At 38.5% G+C, this 21142-nt stretch overlaps 1 protein-coding gene across 6 annotated transcripts in view; it reads right to left on the minus strand.

Moving 5' to 3' along the window:
- Positions 1-325: 325 nt before the first annotated feature.
- The window catches only part of PHACTR2 (phosphatase and actin regulator 2), a 196171-nt gene continuing 175354 nt past the window's right edge, over positions 326-21142 (minus strand). For 4 of the 6 annotated variants that reach the window (XM_032407752.1, XM_032407753.1, XM_032407754.1 and 1 more), the window contains 2 exons: positions 18485-18561; positions 326-7007 (listed from right to left, as the gene is read on the minus strand). In XM_032407752.1, the coding sequence (XP_032263643.1) occupies positions 6992-7007; positions 18485-18561 (93 nt within the window). In that variant the 3' untranslated portion in view covers positions 326-6991. Of the gene's footprint in view, positions 7008-18480; positions 18562-21142 lie in introns of those variants that run through there. The other 2 variants (XM_032407755.1, XM_032407751.1) reach the window with 1 other exon arrangement.

The raw sequence follows: 21142 nt of genomic DNA on the forward strand, positions 1-21142 counted from the left end.
AACTCTAAAGGTACTAGCTTTTATTTTTACATAGTATAATGTCAATAGAAACATCAACATCAAATATCCTCAGATATTAAAAAAAAACAAGTTTTAAAAATATACTGTAAGTTGCTGTTTAAAGCAGTAATTCTTAGATATTTTAAATAAAAATTACAAATCACAAGGCCTTACATACAAAAAATTTTAAATTAGGTGCAGTTGAAATAATAGACAATTAGAAGATCTGTCTTATTCTTGCTTTACAGGGGAGGAGTCGTGAGCTTTTAATTTAAAAATACCGAGCACTGTCTCAATACAATAGAATTGGAAGAAACTAAAGTTAGGGATTTCCCAATGATTTTATTGAGGTAACTTTTCCCAACTTTATACATATATGCATTTATATATACTTAAGAAAGCTAAACAATGTTCTAAGGCACTTGGAATTGTGCACAGCAAAGTATCCTATAATATTATACAACTAAATAGAGCATAATTTTGCTTTTTAAATAACACAAACACCAGTAAGGAATAAAAAAGATAATACATAGTCTGTCTTTCAGGTTACAATAGTGGAATACATATACATATCTGTGTATACTTGTAGGTATTTATACCCACATACTATAATACAGTACAGACCAAGAACAACAACAAAAAAAGAGAAACTGTCATGTTAATCAGTGTACAGTTCCAGTTATTTACACTCACAGATATTGTACCTGTGTAATATGTAGAATTAGATCACTTACTGGAAATTAGGAATCATTCAGTCAGTCTGATAATGATCACAGCTTACCATTCTTAATCACTTTAACCAAAGACTAAAATAACAAACGAATGTGTATAGTTCTTGATTTAAAAATCACTATTACATAGAAAAAAATGACAAGTTTGAGTTTTTGCTAGGTACTAAATCTGGTGAAACTGGTGCAGAATGTTTTGAACACATTGGCACATTTCTAAGCCACAGAAGAAATACTTAAAACAATGAAAATAAAAATTAGTGCCTATATTTTAAGTAATGAAAGTGGTTTGACCCTAGATTTATTCAGATTGTTTTCAAATGCTAGTTAGCACTGCAAAGGTGACATCTTTTTGTGAAGCCTCTCTAAGCAATGTAATGATACAGTCAAACTATAACAAAAGCATCCAGTATGGGAAGAGTCCCCCAAATTGGCAAGTGGCACAAATATTATTGGCATTTTAATATACCATGAAATTGACCTGAGGGTGGAGTGGCATTCTGCCTCATTTACTCCCTTTAATTTATTCTTAAAAAGAAAAAAAAATACTGGTATTTAACAAGATAAGAATTCTTAAGCACCATCTAAAAATTCACAATGTAACCTCTTTTATCAACTCTGAGTTGCTCTGTCTCGAAAAAGATACTTAGAAATTTTAGTATTTAGAAAAATTACAGTGGCTAAATTCTTCCATTCTATTAGCCACAGTTCATCCAAATCATTTCAAGACATATTCACCATTCAGTTTTGGTGATAAAAAGCAACAGAGAAAAAGTATGTTTATGTATCATTAGTGTAGTTCCACAATGTTTCAACTAGGTAAAATCATCTTGTTTTGTGTATGACCATCAATGAAGTATGAACAACAGGCATGCAATCCAGTTAATCCACGCTTCCTTCATAATTTAGTATTGACAAATTTTAGAAAAGTTGAACTGCATGACTACAGTTACAGGGAGAATTCAAGCACTTACATGTGGATTAAATGCTTCTTTAACAGGATCAATAGGTGATAGCTTTGAAACTCAAGGGATGTACCTTACCAGGAGAAAATCTAACGGTGATTTTCATGGACCACCAGTTTTGTTTACGTGGATTGTTAGCTGTATTTGTGATTAAGCCATGCAATAATCCTCAAGACCCTGACAAAGACGGTAACCAACAGTGTAGTTCTTAGGTAAAACTGTGAGGCCAAAACAGAGAAAAAAAAGTTTGCTTCATTTGAAATTTCTCCTGTAAGTACATACATGGACCAGCCAAGTGACTATGCCAACTGAAACGGCCAAGGCTGCCCAGCACCCTCCTCCCTGAAGAACTGGCAAATTAAAGCTTCACTGAAGCAGAAGCCTTGGAAAATAAAGGGGGAAGGAACTACTCAGGGCCCAAAGTAGTGCAAGGCAGTCCAGATGATGTTTTGAAAGAGGTACTCTTCCCTGTGTGTCCTCAAATTGCAGTAGACAGTGGTACTCAAGGGAGGTGGTACCGCCTTAGGAGGGCCTTTGAACATGGGGGAGCGCTTCTGACTTTTGGTGTTTTTACAGTGACTGGGCATGCTACTGGCATTTAGTCAGCATGAGCTTAGGATATAAAACAGCTTGCAATGTAGGGAACATTTCTGTAAACAAAGAATTGCCCAGCTCCAAATGCCAACAGCACCCCCTCCCCAAAACACTGATCAACGGCACGGTGCTCATTGGGGTGCAGTTTGCGTCAGCAACGCAGCAAGCTGAGTGACACTGCAGTAAATCCTCGCATGGCTAAAAATGACCCCTGCCTATAAGGTTGGCTTTTGGTGAGAACAACAGCCACAGGATTCTATTCTATTCTATTTTATTTTATTTCATTTCATATTTTATTTTAATTTTATTTTTGCCAGAAATCTTACAGAATATGTAGTGGGATTTCTTAATTTGGAATGACCTGTGAACTCTGCTTCCAATGTTTTCCAGATATGCTAATGGTGGTTCCCATTTTCATATAGAACTTAAGCTTAATTATTACCCAAAATAAAGGGAAAGTGAAAATGAGAACTGGTTTGGGAATATTTTACCTTTGTCCCCACCACCCTTTGGTCACTGCCAAATTAGAGTAGTTCCTCATGCTGCTCTTTGAAACTTGGATTTGAACTACCTAAAGATGAGCTTTCTCTCAGAAAGATGGTCCTATTAATGTGATGGTGACTTTTGCCATTGCATTCCCCTCTTGGACATATTTCAGTTCCAGAAAGCTCATTCTGCTTTGCCAAGCAAAATAATGTGACATATCCCGTCAATAAGAAGACAGCAAATGCTCAATAGTGGAACATAACCTATATCAAGAAGCCAAGGGACAACTCCGTAAATAAATTACATCTTAGTGGTACCTTACTGCTCACATCATACTCTAATGATGTGAAGAAATTAGTTCTTGTCTCAAATTATATACCTTCACTAGTAAGGTTAGGGCTAGTAACATGACTGGAATTTAGGGATGCTTCAGCTACTGTACTAATGAAATGACAGAAATGCGCATATCTTCCATCTCACCTATTTTGAGGAAGACTTCTCTCACTGTGTTTAATGTGCTGCTGGGACCACTTAAAAAAAAAATAAACTAAAGAAATTTTTGAGCAAAAAGGAGGAAAAGAGAGATTTCACTCTTTAAATGTGTACATGCTACTACGTGGTAGATGAGACTTTTTCTATTGTGAATACAGTATCATTTTTGAAAGCTGTGTCTGTCTGATGACTATTGAATATAAATACAATGCCTGTTATATCTTAAAATGTGGTCCATATCAGGATATGCAGAGTTTTTTCGCTTTTAAGTGTAAGCTACTGGATTTTTTCAAAGTACCAATGTAGCATGGAAATATTGTAGGGATGTGAAACCCAAATTATGGGTTTTAGGAAATTATCTCTCATTTTCAATATCTGATGATTTTTGAAGGGTGTAGTCAATTCCTTTACTGTCTTAAATAGGTTTTCACTTACATTTCAAAACTTTCTAACAGAACATATTTACTAACATTAGAAAAAGATAAGTGACTACAATCATTATGCTAATAAAGGACATGAAAATGAAACGAGAAAGTCTGTTTTTCTGGGTAAATCCAAGAGATAGATGAGTTTGCTTTTTCCTCCACTTAAAACAGCTATTCCAATACCCCAAATGGCTCTCTGAATATTATAGATTTAGTTTAAATAATTTAAGGAATTAACATAAAGGTAAATTATATCAAACATAAAAAATGCCAAGACATTTCACATACACAGAGAATTATCAGGCAGGGTTGCCTTAAATTAATGCTCATTAGAGGACTAATTTCGTCAGACCACAAAGATGCTGATAATGCCCATGGCGTCTCCTTACTACCTTAATGTTCTTTTGCTCCATTTCAAAAAAGACAGAAATGGCCACTTTGTGTTTTACAGTCTGTCTGGTTCCTTCCTGCCTGAGATCTTCCTGGATATGGGTTTGTTTCCTACCCTAATCATATCTTGGGGACTCAGGAAAACTCATTCACTTCCTCTATGTCAGCCTAATGTCTCACTTTAAATAGGGAAAAGCCTGGTATGGTGTTACAACAGCCCAATTCACAAACACATTTATTTTTCTCATAGAACTGTAGCTTACTGGTTGGACAGCAGAAATGCTGGCATTGGGCAGAGGCCTAATTAGATGGAGGGTGGTCCACATCGTTAGGGATGCCAGGCAAGAGACCTGGGTGGGCTGCTGGGTGAATATGCAGTGTTTCCACCTTTTAAAAATTAGCTAGGAACACAGAGCCTTATTCTGAAAAATACAGGTTAGCTCACAATCCTTCAATTCTTTTCATAGCTTTTTATTTAAAGAATCATTCTAATGATATGTGGTTTCAATTCCTAAATAGTAGACTAGCAGTGGTAACATTTTTGACTTTTTGATTTTGCTCTTTCAAATTTTTCTCTAAATGTGTCAATCAGTATGAAGAAAAAAAGTGTGGGTAGTTCATAAATCTGACATACCATACAAGCAAAACAGTAATATTGAAGGACGGGAGTCTCATCTTTGTACTGGGTGCATCTCATTGTAGGGAATAAAAAAACCTGCATCACATGCACCATGAGTGGGGAAAAAAACTGCTCCTTTTATCAACCAAGTAGAGACTTTCTATGACCTGTATCTTGAATGCTAAAACAGTGATAATGTCTTACATTTACCATTTTATAGAGGCCTCATGATTAAAAATTATGACAACATTTTAAGATTTTAAGTATAGAAAATTAAAATAACATTACATTCCTTAGACTTTTTCCCAAGACACAACGACGGTAACATAATAGTATTATAAGGAAAAGGAAGGCTTCGGCAAAAAAATGAGAACAAAGTTAATGTCCATGGTTGGGTTTGAACACTATGAAATGGACAAAACCCTTCAGCCAGAGAAAGACACTTGGGCATGCAGAACATTTTTTTCAAAAGCAAAAGTACATCTTATACTAGTAATGAAATGACGACAGTGCAGAATCTGGGTTTATTACGCAGGTAGCCCAGTGCAGCAAAAGGTGCAACAATGCTGCTTACTTTTCTTAGACATAAAATGGTCCTGGCTTTTTCTAACAGGCCAGTTGGTGCTAAAACTTTTTAATTTTAAGCAAAATCACCCCATTTCAAGTAGTTCTACAGAATATACATGACTGACAGGATCCAAACTTATCCACCAGATTAAATGTTTGCTTTTTTGGTTGAAATCGCAAATTACAGTCTTCCATATCATGAACCAGAAGCATTTCGGAAAATTCTAGCCCAAGCTCTCCGAATGAAATAAAGTCTACTAGGTCTTGTCTTGTTATTTTAGGTCTCACCTGTTTTTAATAAAAGGAGCACAAAACAATCATGAAAGAACAATTGAATGCAAGGTAGTATTTACATCTGATCGTATGTATTTGGGAGCAGAAGCCACGCTGTGCTTGCGACTCCACGGAAAATCGCAAGATGGCAATTGAGGGTTTCTTAATGTAAACAATACTGACTCTAGGCTCACAGAGAAACCTTCCATGACTTTAATCTCACTGATTCTTTTGCATTGCAAGTCAATGCTATATTTATGGATGCAATCTGCAGACTCTTAAAATACAAAATTCCTCACTTGGAACTTAGCAGAAACTTTCTGTGTTCTTCTAAGCCTTCGGGTATGTTTTTGATCCATGTACTTAATTTTTTTTTTAATAGCAGCAATCCAACTTAATGCAGCCCTGAAAATAAGTAGTCCTTTCCATGCCCACTCAGAACTAACTGCTGGCAGAACACTTGCATTTGCTTAAGTTTTTACTTTGGACTCAGATTTTTTAGAAAGGTGTTTTGATTGTCAATATTATCTTCCTTAGATCAAGTATGGTTGCTTCAACTCTGAAGATAATCAAGCTAGGGAAAGACCAAAAGATTTATTTTCTAAAGCTTCCTACAGATTTACAGGATCACATTCATCTGACTTTATTCCCAGTCCTGTTATCCTTGTAGAAGTTTGGTACGTTAGATAAGGAGTATAAAAAAAAAGTGTGTATAGCTATGCTACTTAAAACATGCAACAAAATTTGGGCAGGCATGCTTGTTAAGAGTCAATAAAAGTCTCTTGCATTTAAGAAAAAGATGCATGAAAACACTCAGGCGTATTTCTGGCAATTGGATTCACTGGCACAACATAAAATAATGGTACTATACTGCACCAACATAACGGTGAAACGAGAATCTTCTTCTAGGATCAGGTCTTTAAGGAATCCACGTTAGGTGATTAGATTCCCATATCTTAATAGGTTCTCAGCTACCAAAAGCCTTCTTCAAAAATATTTATGCTTTGATTTTCTCTTTTCTTCATTAACATAATGAAATATTTCTCTTTTTTTTTTTTTTCTGATTTTCCACCCCCACCCCTTTCTAGTGCCCAGCAACTCCAGGCCCCGATTTCTCTTCAACCTGCACTCTACAATTTGGCTTTCTGGTAACAGGGAGCCAGCGATTGTCTTCTGCTCATCTTCTTTGATTAAAACTCCTGATGGAGAATAACTGGTGTGACCATGGTGTTGCTTACCATCAATACACATGCTGGACAGCAGTCACTGCGCCCCTCCCTTTGCTTGTTGGCCCCGTCTGGGCCGTGCAGGTGGGGAGCACTTTCCATACACTTCCTTCACCAGTTAAACGGAAACACACACACGCAAATCCCAGTGCAATATCAGGTTTTCGGGAAGAGAGGCTTCCCCCAAAGATGATCAGTCTATGTTTCCAAAGAGTCTCACACTTCGTTACGGACGGTGAAACCTGACACAAGAAACAGAAACTCTGTGAGTCTGTGATAGAGAAAACACAGTCGACAATCAGTAAACCAAATAAGGTGCCAGTAATGTTTATAAATTAAAGGCAGCTCTAGACATTCCCCAACTGCATTACTGTTATGAACCACTGTCGTAACAGAATACTGTTAACAAATGTGAGGTTGGAAAGCAGAGACAGCCCCTATAGAAAATATTCTGGTTATATTGTCCAGGATGCAGAGCAATCGATACACAAAACATCACTAATCTTGAGGGTCATGTTCTGACCTGTACTGAGCGGAGTGGGATGTTTCATAAAGGACTTGGTTACACCTGGCTTATAGTTATAAAAGGAAACCATCAACAAATAGTCCCTCTTGGTTTAGCTTCAGCCTCCCATTGCCTCCCACTGAAGACTCCAAATCTACCTTCTTCGCCTGAAATTTCCAAATGCTCGCTGGCATTTCCATCCAAATGCTCCACTAAGCATGTCCACAGCACTTTTTAAAAAAGATTTTATTTACTTATTTGAGAGAGAGAGGGAGAAGCAGACTCCCCTGCTGAGCAGGGAGCTTGATGCAGGGCTCTATCCCAGGACCCTGGGATTATGACCTGAGCGAAGGCAGCCGCTTAACAGACAAGCCACCCAGGCGCCCCTGCACTTTCTTTCTTGTTAAACAATCTACCCTTTAAAAGATTTTTAGTCTAGGACCCTCAGATTTGCAACTCATTTCTCTCCTTCATCCTCCATATCCCACAAGACACTAAGTCTTGCCTTGTTTGCTGTCTTTGAATCCATTAAAGCTTTCCCATCTTTTGCTAGTGCTATTTGAACAGCATGTTCACATCCCTCCATGCAAGTTACTGAACATTCCTTGTGTTTTCGGAGCCCTGTGCTTTTTGCACATGCTATGTTTCATAATATTGCAATCCCCTCCCTTCATTTCCCATCTATGTTTTCATATTCAAGATCAAGGCCAAAAGTCATCTTCTCCAAAAAGCCTTATCTGATCTACTTCAGCCTATTTCTGTGATTCCACACTTACGCAACCCTATTTAGTATTTCATTTGTCTTGTGTAATCTAATGTTCATTTGGCCTAATAAACCAGTCTTCTAATTCATTTCCCTGTCGCAGGCTCAGAGATTTGTCGATCAAATCTGTGCCACACGCTGTCACTAGCAATATCATCCTAGGCACTAATCTAATCATTCCAGTTCTTTGTTAATATCATTGCATTGTTCTCCTTTCCCTATGAAATAAAATTTAAATTTCTTAGAGTAGTGACTGAGGCCTTTCAGAATGTGGCCCAAACCATGTTTCTAGCTGTATCTCCATTACTACTCCCAAAGTACCCCAAGTCCCAATCTTTTGTCCCCAAATGCTCTCCACTTTTGTGCTCTGTCCTTTATCCTACCTTCCTTCCCATCTCCACGTCCTGCAATCTCACTCTGTGAGTTCTCCAAACTCCCCTTTCCCCATTTCTCAGGAAAGCATTAATCGCTTTCCCTTCCGGGTTGCCGTAACACTTGGTTTATAATAGTTATTTATCACAGTCAGTATATGATCTTTGTGTAGGTGTGTCTACTCAGATCCTGAGGTGCTGAGGAAAGACTTGCTTTTAATTACTTTTATATACTCACAGAATATAATATCTGGCACATTGGACAACTTAAAAAAATGTTGCTGGGTGGAATCAAAGCATTAAAAAATGAAAAATTAAAGGCATACGAACAGTTGAAACAAGCTTGGCTATAATTTGATAATTGGAGAAGCTGTATGATGGATGCATGGGGCTTGTTATGTTACTTTTGAATGTTTGACTTTCCAAAACTCAAAATAAAAATAAGATATACCAACCTTACCAAAACAGCAAACTTGTGATCAAAGTAGGGATGTATCCACTTTGAATTCAATTCCTAATGCTAGCCCTGGCCATAACCTTTGCTCTACATTTGTTAAATGGAGACAATGTTCTTGTTTCAGTCACCTGGGTGTTGTTTTCGCCCTCTGATCATGCAAAATCCTTATTCAACTCAGGCCCTTTGCACGAGCTCTTCCCTCTACATGGGCCGGCCCCCCTTTGGAGGTGGAATGTTTTTCTCTCCACTGACAGTACTTGATAGCTTCCTCTTGTCATTTAAATCGCAGGATAGGTTGTATTTCCCTAAGAGACCCCTCCCCATCCCTTCCAGAGCATCCTGTTACATTTTCTTGATAGTACTTAGCACAATCTGAAATTATCATGTTGATTGGTTTACTTGCTAATGGTTTGTCTCCCTCACTAGAACATAACCATGTGAGAGTAAGGGCTTTATCTGACATGTTCTAAATTCCCAGGGTCCAGAACAGAGTCTGACTCACTCTATGTGCTCAGTCAATACTTGCTGAATGCATAAACAACTGAATACATATATACTGGGGCACTTAGAAAGTTATTGATAACTTTCTATAAATAATTCTTGTAACTGAAGAGTCCAATCATGAGACCCCCAATATTAACTACAATTAAATTTATACTAATCTACAATACAAGGACATTCCATCATGCTTTCTAGGAAGAGTCAACCATTACCTGAAGAAAAATATAGAAATTCTATAAAAGTATTTCAAAATAGTAATTGAAAAACTCTTAAATCAACCTTTTTATGTAAAATATAAAAAAGAGGCAGATAATAATAATGACAGATGAAATTACTACTGTTTACCATATGCCCAGCAGAAGTCCAAGCACTATACATATATTACCTAGTTCAATCCTCAAAACAATCCTAGGAGGCAGCTACTCCAGTATCCCCTCCCCTCCGTACAGGTGTAGAAACAGACACAGGGATGCTAAGTCATGTGCCCAAAGCACAGAGCTGGTAAGGAGAGGCGCCAGGCTCCAGACTCTGTTCCTAACCTAGACCAGACTATGAGAACAAAACATGTCTTCACTCATACTTTCATTCAAAGAGTTTTCTTGGTGCCCTCTCGGCAGAATGCAAAGGAAAAGGTCATCAGTTAGATTTCTAAATCTGTCAGTTAGTTTTGATGAATTTTGACCAGAGAAAAGTCCTGTTCCAAATCCGAGGCTACACTTTTTTTTTTTAAGATTTTATTTATTTATTTGAGAGAGAGAGAGAGAGAGAGTGAACAGGGAGAGCAGGGAGAGGGGTAGACAGAGTGGGAGAGAGAGAATCCCAAGCATACTCTGCGCTGAGCGCGGAGCCCGACGTGGGGCTCCATCCAGCCTGATGTGGGGAGTTCATGACCTGACCTGAAATCAAGAGTCAGATGCTTAACTGACTGAGCCACCCAGGAGCCCCCTAGGCTATACTTTGATAGCTATAGTTTTCTCACTTTTGTCACAAAGGGAACTAGATGAGAATGGGCTCAGCACAAACTTTTTGCAATTACTAGAAAAGCAAGTCCAGTGATGTCCTTGTGGTTGCAATGAGCAGTATCACTTCTCTCCACGCAGGACACACAAGCACATGCCACACAAAGGAAGCAGGAGCTCCGGGGACCCTGACAATACAGACAAATATACTGCACCTGCAGGGTCTTCCCACCCTGAGCTATCAAAGACCCCTCTTTGTTAGGTTCAGCTTTTCTAGGAATTAAATACAAACTCACCCAATTTAGCAATTATTTTAGCCCTCTCCTAATTTGCTGGGCTCTGTACAGCAAACATTCCACAATGACCTGATCTTCATCTGGATTCAGAGGACAAGCATGGGGAAACAAGACATGACAGGTTTGGTCTTCACACCAATAATGTTTATGAGATGAAGAAGTTAAGTTAATAAGTGAGCTGAGCAACTAAAAGTGAGTAGTCAGTGTAACAGAAGAGATTTAACACTTTCTAAAGCCCAGCATTTTCCTGGAAAGTGTCCTGCTTTTAATTTCCCAAAATTCGCCGGACACTAAAGTTTTTTGTTTTTCCTGCAGAGCACTATTTGCCCACGGATCCCATTAGAGAATGAATTCCACATCTGGATGTGTGGAGGATCACAGGCCTTCGGCATAGCTCCTAGGGCTGGCTAAGAGAAGATGACCAACCAAGAGTGTGATTGCAACAATATGCTGACAAAGCCAGGGGGTCAGAAATGTAACCCTCTCTTCATATGGACTGCCAGACCTGGTTTAGAAAACAAATAAACAACAACAAAAAAATAAACCAAAAATAAACCAAAAAGCCACCTCATATATTTTCTTGCACTATCCAATCAGAAAAAGACATTTATATCCTGTTTAAATTAGGCATCTTTTCTTCAAATTCAGCTCAGAGGTACTGAAAATGCAAATTGTTCTTACATTTGTTACTACTCAATGGTTTGCATTCATTTTGAAATATGAGAAGTTCAGCTTTACCTCCTGAGAAGTTAGCCCGACAGAATGACAGTTTGGCTTCAGGCTTCCAGTTGATGGAGCAATAAACAGAGCAATAAATAGATTTATTGTGCCCCAAGGATACTGAAACTTTTCATCCACTCTTTTTTTTGGAACTCTCCCGAGATTCAAATTTGAAGTTACCTATATTTTCTTCTTATTATTAAAACTGGAATACATCTTTTTTATTTTCATACTGTTGAGAGGAAGTGAATGGGGGCGGAGCTATTTTTAAGTCATGGAATTCAGGTAAAGATCATTGTTTTCCATAAAGATGATTCCTCCACAAATTACCATATAAAAACATACTCACCTTCCTGTAAAATCATTCAGATAATAGAACATGGAAAATTACTCACAAATGTAAAATGTTACTTTCTTATACTTCCCTGTTTGATAGATACAGAAATCCTGAATAATTCATTTCTCCTTTATTTGAAAGGGTTTTATCATCAAGGCATATATACGTTAAATGAGCAGTTTCTCCTAAACCAGGCTCCTAGTTTTACCCGAGAAGCCAGACCACAAGGTGCCCGGGCTTTTATGATTCCAAATACTGAGCCATATGCTTTCAACGCTGGTGGTTAAAGCAGCATTTTGCAACTTTTTCAAGTTTCTGTCCAGGTACATGGAGCACCCATGGAAGAGAGCAGCCTTGCAGAAGAAGCCGTCTCATTCCTCTGTGGAGCACCCCTTATTTTTCATTGAGGTCCCACATGTAATTCCTGCCATGTCACATTTTTTTAAAAGATTTTATTTATTTAGCACAGAGAGAGAGAAAGAGAGAGCAGGAGCATGGGGTGGGGGAGGGGCAGAGGGAAAGGGAGAAGCAGGCTCCCCGCTGAGCAGAGAGCCTGGGATCTTGACCAGAGCCAAAGGCAGAGGCTTAACCTACTGAGCCACCCAGGTGCCCCCCATGTCACATTTTGATAAGCATATCTAGAAGCTGAAAAGCAGTTTCGCTGTAAATCTACATAGGACAGTAATCACTCAAGATGGTATAGAACGAGATAATTACTTTAAATACACACATCCACACACATATCTCAACCACATTAAAAAAGTTCGGAGTAGAGAAAAAAACCCAAAAAACAATAACGCCATTCTATAAGAAACTGTTAAGAGCTTTTGAATGTTATTTTCCAATTTTTTTCTGTGCATCTGAATTTTAGATAAAACATACCATTGCTATTTGTAGCTTTATCAGTATCCTGGTTTTTCCACCTAACAATATGCCAGTGATCTCTTGAGACCTACTTTGAGTCTAAGAGCATCAATTTAATGATTCTTTGCTTAATATAAGTAAATAATTAATAACCTAATAAAATTATAAACATGAAAGTACTACACTGCACACTCTAAAAATATTCTTATTTACAAATTCAAAGTTTACTTTTATAAAAGTAATATTCTCTCGATTATAAATCTAACCCATGTGGACACTTAAAAAAATTCTGGAAAACAGAGAATATCCTGAAGATTACAATGACCCATAATCTTACCACTCAGCTATAAACATTTTAAAATTTAGTTTTTAAGGGGTGCCTGGGTGGCTCAGTCAGTTAAGGGTCTGTCTTCAGCTCAGGTCATGATCTCAGGGTCCTGGGATCAAGCCCCGCATCGGGCTCCCTGCTCTGTGGGAAGCCTGCTTCTCCCTTTCCCTCTGCCTGCCGCTCCCCCTGCTTGTGTGCTCTCTCTCTGTTAAATAAATAAATAAAATCTTTAAAAATAAATAAATAAATAAATAAGTAAATAAAGTTTAGTTTTTAAGTAAAATTTGACCTTTCATACAATTTGTCTTCATAATTTAGAGAATCATTTTAAATTGTAGAAATGCCCTTTACTATGAAAAGGGGAGTGGCTTTATTTTGCCATGGTGGTCTCCTTCCAGAATGCAATAATCCTATTAAATAATACATTGCCCTTCAAATGGTCTTTTGGGCTTTGAACAGTGGGCTGGGGGTGGGCAGCTGTTGGTGGCAGAAAACACAGGATGTGGCCAGATGAGCAGTGAGTGTTCTAAGAAGCCGAGATTAGAGCTTGGTACCTCTCAGGCCACAGGATGAAGTCTCATAGGCACCACTAGTCCTCACCCTTGTTACGTGGCCCCAGAATGCACTGCAATGCCAGACAGCTATCTAAAAGATACTGGGAGAAACCAGGGCAATTAGATGAAAGGGTGGATCACTATAATTCTTTACTGTGGGGCAGATCAAACATGTCACAGAATGTATTCCATGATGGAGGTTTCAGAGGTGTTTTCTGGGTACACCAATAACAAGAATGTCACAATTAATTTTAGTCCTGGCACATTATTCAAGAAAAGCTACCAGGATGGGATCCTCATTTACAGAAAGAGAACTCAGGGAATGGATCCTTTATTTTTCTTTTAAATATTTGTTTTTGGTAATAAATTCTTGTATTTCAAAAATTCAAAGAGTGGAAAGCCTTCTCATGCCTGCCCCTACCCACCAGTTCTCCTCCCCAGAGGCAACCAATGTTATCAGCTTTTTGTGAATCTCTCCAGAGATACAGACTCAAGGGAAGATCTATATGGGAATGGATCCTTCTGGTGTTGACTGATACATCACTGTGTGGAAGATAATCTCCGGATAAAGAGGTGCCTGGGCAGAGGGCGCAGGGCTGCCTTTCTATTAACCACTCTAAATCCCACAGGGAGTTAATAGATTTAGGTTTTGAATGGCAGGTTTACTTGATATAAGGAGATAATGTCTGGCACTAATAAGAAGAGCTAATAAGTGAGCTGCTCTCTATCTAGATTGCATTTAAAGGGCTAGGTAATGATCCACAGCCTGTATGTTCCCTCCAAGGGTGGCTGGTGCTAAGAGCAACACTATCTTCTCCATAAGCAATTTTCTAAATGTAAAACATTATCATATTTTGGTATTATTTTGATTATACTCAGCAGTGTTTACCAAACCTTTATCCTCTTAAAAGAAATACTGAAAACAATTTGAAAATCATAAGCACGATTTTTGTAGGTCTTAGAGCCAAAAGATCTCTCTATTGGAATGAAACTCTAATGATGTAATACAAATTAATGGAAAAATAGCAGCAGACATTGGCTTTGCTGCCAGGTTTTAAAGAGTACTTAAGCAAGGCATATTTATCTTAGTGACATGAATATTTAATTTTTCCTTATCTGGATAGACATTTTAGAGAGTGTCAATCAATATATTTTTTGGAAAACTTTTAAAGCTTACCCTTGTTACAAAAAAAAAAAAAAGCCTATAATTTTCTCTTGAAATGCAGCTCATCCCTATTTACATCTATTAATATTTACTTAAACAATAAAGATATCAATAGGCTTTTATAGTATACAACAAGTATACTCTAAATTTCTGTAGATGAGTAAATACAGAAAAAACAGCCAATGGAATTTTGAAGGTGAAAAAATACCCTATCAGATACAAAAACACACTACAAATGTATTTTTTTTTTTTTTTTTTGACAGAGAGATAGAGTACAAGCAGGGGGGAGTGGCAAGCAGAGGGAGAGGGAGAAGCAGGCTCCCTGCAGAGCAGGGAGCCCGATGTGGGGCTCGATCCCAGGACCCTGAGATCATGACCTGAGCTGAAGGCAGACGCTTAACCGGCTGAGCCACCCAGGCGCCCCTACAAATCTATTCTAATTAAACAGGGTGACACAGTGCAAAGATAGGCAACAGATCACTAGAGCATAATAAAGAATCCAGGAACTAATCCATGTGTATATGAGAAGAATTTCACATCAAGGGGGAAGTAACTGGGGCAACTGACTACTGACTTATTTATTTTTGTTTCAAGTTTTTATTTAAGTTCTAGTTAGTTAACATGTAGTGTAATATTGGTTCCAGGAGTAGAATTTAGTGATTCATCACTTGCTCATCATAACATGTGTCCTCCTTGATGCCCATCCCCCATCTAGCCGATCCCCCACCCACCTCCTTCCATCAACTCTCAGTTGGTTCTCTACAGTTAAGAGTCTTAAGTTTTGCCTCCCTCTCTCTTTTCTCCCCTTCCCCTATGTTCATCTGTTTTGTTTCTTAAATTCCACATATGAGTGAAATCACATGGTATTTGTCTTTCTCTAACTGACTTGTTTTGCTTAGCATAGTACACTCTAGCTCCATCCATGTGATTGCAAATGGCAAGATTTCATTCTTTTTGATGGCTGAGTAATATTCCATTGTATACATATGCCACATCTTCTTCATCCATTCATCCTAACTACTATTTAGAACAATGTAAAGTTAGTTTACTCTCTTAAATCACCCACACAAATAAAATGCCCAATGGATGCAAGATCTAAGTGTTAAAAAAAAAGCATATATAAAAACCGAAGATGACAGATTTATAATCTTGGTCTTCCTCCATAAGACACAAAACAATGAAGTAAATGTAACAATACAGACACATTTAAATGTGCAAAACTTTAAACAAAAGACCATAAAAAAAAGTTAAAACATTAAGAAAAAATTGAGGAAAAGTATGGTGACATATGTAATAAAGAGCCAATATCCACAATATCTAAGGAGTTTTTACTAATCCATATGAAAAAGACAACCAAAAGAAAACAGGTCAAAGTAAATCAAAAATTAAAAATAAATGGTCAATAAAGATATGTAAAGATGCTCAACCTTACAGAAATCAATGTTTATTCTTTATACTATAGACCCCTCACCACCACCACCACCACCATCCTGCCCCACCAGTGCTGATGAGGGTGATACACTAGGCATGCTCATAAACTACAAGTTACAGAATAGCATCTTTCAAAATGTAAAAAAAATATATATCCAGTGACCTGGCAAATCCACTCATGTTACTAGTACAGAAATACTGGCATGTGTGCACAAAGCTATATATACATATTTTAATGATATTTTTAAAAAATATTTTATTTATTTATTTGACAGAGAGAGAGAGCACAAGCAGGGGGAACGGCAGGCAGAGGGAGAAGCAGGCTTCCCGCCGAGCAGGGAGCCCGATGTGGGGCTCGATCCCAGGATCCTGGGATCATGACCTGAGCTGAAGGCAGACGCTTAACCAACTGAGCCACCCAAGTGCCCCCACAAAGATATATTTATAAAGAAAGTCAAGTCATTGTTTTACTAATGAAACACTGAAAATTCCATAACATCCATCAATAGAATAATTGTTCAATAACTTATGGTACATTATCTACAAAATGCCATAAAGTCATTCAAATGAAAGATATACACTAATATGGAAAGATTTTCTAGATGCTGTTTTATGTGTGACTCAGAGGGAGGACATAAAGGCATATGTGCACATAGATGTAGATCATATATATACACCTACATGTTTGCAAATACACAGAAAAATGTCTAGAAGGATCTACACCAAACTTTTACCAGTGATTACCTGTGAGAATAGGAATGAAGTTGAGGAAGGAGGGAGTGAAGAGAGTTTTCATTTTTATTTGATGGATTTTTGTACTGTTTGAATGCTTAATTAGAATATATCGTTTGTGCCCATAACAAATATAGATGCAAAAAATAAATGACCTTTACTCTCCTTGCAACCTTTTTTTTCCCTTGTTCATAGCAAATAACAGAAGAGAAAGAACCTCTTTCAGTATAAATGTTTATTTTTCATAAGCTGGGAACTTCCATAAAAATGCATTTTAAAAATTTGATTATTTTCTATTTTAGTTTATTCTTCATATAATGGTATCAAATGATAATTAGGTAATCAGATACTATGATTTCTAGGAAAACTATGCAGAAGTCAAACGATCCTGAATGATAAAGGGTAGGTTGAGCACAGTCACTATATCTCAGGGGTCAGGACTTAAAGGCACAAACACGTGTATGCTATCTTTCCAGTTACCCGGAGGTCCCGGCCAATTCGATGTCACTGTAAATATTCAGCCACCTTATTTTGATCAACTTTACTGGAGACGTATGACCACAGGTGTCAAATATCAGCATGAACTTTCCCTGACCCCACAAGTGGAAGGGAGAAAAGGAGGGGACAATAGGTCTGGCTTGATCTGGGCATGTGACTGGTCCAAGAGTCGATCAGGATAGGATGCAGCCCTCAAACAGAGAAAAATCCTATACATCCAGATGGCTAAAAGCCCTGAATGCATTTACAAATAAACATGATCTAGGAAGAACCAAAGAAATACAACTCCCCTAGAAGAAAGGGGAGTTTCTTCTGCAAACCAGACATTATCATAGGAGCAAAACCTTTGGAGCAAGGAGGTCCCTACCAACGTTAGTGGAGGGATTTGCTATTAAATTATGAAGTTATACCATTACTTCCTTTATCACAGGACATGCTCTCAGCATGGACCACCACCACCAACAGGAACCACTGCAGAGAAAGTAGCACTATAATGTATGCCTGTCTCGCAGAGGCTGTTCCGAGCCTAGGGAATCAGTGTTTGCTTTCCAGAAAGACCTACTGTGGTCTTCTTCATGTAATCATCTGTCCCGGTATGTTTTTTAACAATTCAGTATTTCAAGATTTAACTGGCATGCAAATATTTAGGAACATACATGTTATAAAAAAGCAAAGCACATAAACCCGTTAGAGAGAAATAAACAGAACACCTGTGAAGGGGAGGGTGGTGGTCAGACTACATGATCACACAGGTCTCTTCTGGTTTTAGCAGAAGAATAAACTGAACCCCAAGGGTACTGGGAGGAAAAAGGGTAGGATTACCGTAGCCTTCCACAGCAGCAGTAAAAATTAGATTCCTAGTCTAAGTTAGGTCTTCTGAAAATTGAGTTGTTATCTTCTCTAAGTTATGTCTACTGTGAGCCCAAAGCAGACACACAGGTGGTCATAGTGGCTCTCACCAGCATCTGTTCTGGGTATAAAATTTCAACTGAGTCTCTTCAAGAGCAGAATAAATGATTCTAATCCTTGTCTCCTGGCCCAGAAAATAAGACTAAGAAAGAAACCAGAACATAGCCCTTTGGAATGATTCAGACTTCTGTGAAAGAAAAAAAAAAACACTTAATTTTAGAAATGTTCATTAGATGGTGTTATGCTCATCTGTTTTAAAAAAAATTTTTTTTAACTGTGGTAAAGTACACAGAACACAAAATATGCTGAACTGCATCTTGCCCACCTACCTTGTAAACTGTCGACTCTCTTCATGAACTTCCATTTCTGTGCTTTTAAATTCATTTAGTTCTTTCCTTATTGCTGCCTGCATAGGAAAAAAATAGATCAACAGAAATGTTACTCAGGTCCCGTAATTCCTCAGCATATGCCGCATCAACAAAGCAGACATTCTTTTAAAAAATGTCTTGCCAAAAGAGATTCCTAATTTCTACTAGGTGAAGGTAAGATAAATGTAAGATCATACTAAAACCAGGGAAGACTTCCTTCACGTGTCATGATAAGGAGAGGAAGAAGGCCTTTGCTAAACTCATCCTGGGGCCTGGTCTAAGTCACATGCATCCCCCACCCTTGATGACCACAAGGATAGTTGAGGTCATGAGATTTTCTGAGAAACAATGTCATTTTCCTATGAAAGTTCTACAGTTCATACCACCCACCGCAACATGGCTTTGACTAGGTGCCATGGAACTACTGAGAAGGCAGCTGCTTATTTATTTTTTAATATTTAAAGTTCAGACAGTCAGAATGAAAAATTTCAGCACAGCACTTAAAGCCATTCAAAGAAAATGTGTTAATTGAATGTGATGACTATCACCACGTAACAAACATATCACCCATGTCATGTAGATGTTGGGGTCTGAAGAGATGCTTCTGTCCCTCAGCTTGAAAAACTGAGACAATCATCAAAATGTTAACATCAGTTATCTATTAACAATGGTGACTGGATCACGGATGGTTTCTGGTTTCAACTTTGTGCTTATCTTTATTTCCTGATTTCTCTACAAAGAACTTCGCCCTCACGTGAAGAAAAAATATTAATAAAAACATCCCCATCACCTAACCTCTATGAGAGCTGTACTCTTTGGCCCAAACATAGGATATTGCAAACCACAGAGAATGACTTCACTGAGAGATAAGGAAATCTAGTTTGTGGTTGGAAAACGATAAGGTTTAGAAAAAGGGAAAAGATAGAAGGAAGCCTTGAGGCTCTCTCTGGCCTCCTCCCATCACTGACTGTCACTCGGCAATATGCGCTTCCCCCCAACAGGCTTGTCGGTGTTATATCTGAATCCTGCAGTCCCAGACTGCTCATCTCTCTACTCGTATTCCTCAGCCGCTGTAGTTTCTATGAGGAACCTGTGGCTGGAAACTGTGGCAATAATTCTTGCTACTGGGTTCTGAAAGAGATGAAGCAAGCAGAGGGATACTTGTGGGCCCAAGTCCCCTGTGGTAAGGCCATCCATCTTGTATCACAAGGGAGATCTCAGTGAGGAAACTCTGTCGTACTCGCTGTAAACACTGATACCTAACCCAGGAGCTGAAACAGTGAACACGCTCTATACCAATCACCAGTTAGCATCTATCGGAAAGACTTCCTTGAAAGGAAGTATTTTAATATGGATAGTGGCAGAGAATCTGGTCTCCACGTTCATTTTAAATTTCTCCTCTGAATGTAAGATGTCAGCAGAGGAAGTAGGAAGTGGTACACTTGGTGTTGGAAGTCATAGGTTGTCGTCTCACCCATGCCTTCAATAGCAGTGTGACCCTCCGTGAATTATTTTGCTCCAAAACTTGTTTTCCCCTCTGCAAAATGGGGATGAGAATTCCTCACAGTACTACAAGGCTCCATTAAGTGCATACGTGAAAGTGCTTCGTACACTTACTGTGAAACTTCCAAAAGACGAAATACATTTTAGTTTATGATTGTGACCAACAATTCTTTCATTGTTCTTCTTTTTTTTTTAAAGATTTTATTTACTTACCTGACAGAGACACAGCGAGAGAGGGAACACAAGCAGGGGGAGTGGGAGAGGGAGAAGCAGGCTTCCCGCGGAGCAGGGAGCCCGATGTGGGGCTCGATCCCAGGACCCTGGGATCATGACCTGAGCCCAAGGCAGATGCCCAACGATTGAGCCACCCACGTGCCCCATCTTTCATTGTTATTTATGGAGTCTACTATGTACAAGAAGAGAATGTCACTGAAGGAGACTCAAAGACAAATAAAGGCAAAGTCCTTATTCTCAATAGTAGGTTGGCTACCAATCTAGGAGTCTGCAAAAGTCAATGGAAGCATTCTTTTAGAATCAATTGAGATACAGAATCTGCAAAAAAAGAGTATGGTATAGTTTATTTTTAATGGTAAAATGGGTGCTACACATCCCTTACATTAGTAACATTGACAATTCATTTATGACCATATATACATGCATTCTTCCTGAGAAAGTCAGTTCAAGATTTTTGGGCATATCCCAGATGTTCATCTGCAACGTGACTCTGTCACTCCCTCATCAAGAGGTGGACTCTCTCTCTCCAGCCTTGGATCTGCACGAGTCCTGCCACTGCTTTAAAAAACAGAACACATCAGAGGTGAGGTTGTGCCAGTCTGGGATGCAGCCCTTAAGTGACCTGGCATCTTTTGTTTCCTTCTTCCTGGAAGTCAGCCGCCATGTAAAAAATGTGACTACCCTCAGGAAACCACACTGTGAGAAAGCCAAGGTACAGGAAGAGGCCTGGGAGGATGAGAGGCCATGGGGATGGAGAGAGAGGCCAAAGAGCAACAAGGCACAGATGTGACTATGAAGGAGCCATCTTGGAAGTGGCAAGCAAAGTAAGATGGTTAAGTCACTAGGGAGTTGATAACCCAAACACCTATCACCTTACAAATG

This window comes from Phoca vitulina, unplaced genomic scaffold (genome assembly GCF_004348235.1).
Source record: "Phoca vitulina isolate PV1807 unplaced genomic scaffold, GSC_HSeal_1.0 scaffold9, whole genome shotgun sequence".
Taxonomy (NCBI): Eukaryota; Metazoa; Chordata; class Mammalia; order Carnivora; family Phocidae; genus Phoca; species Phoca vitulina.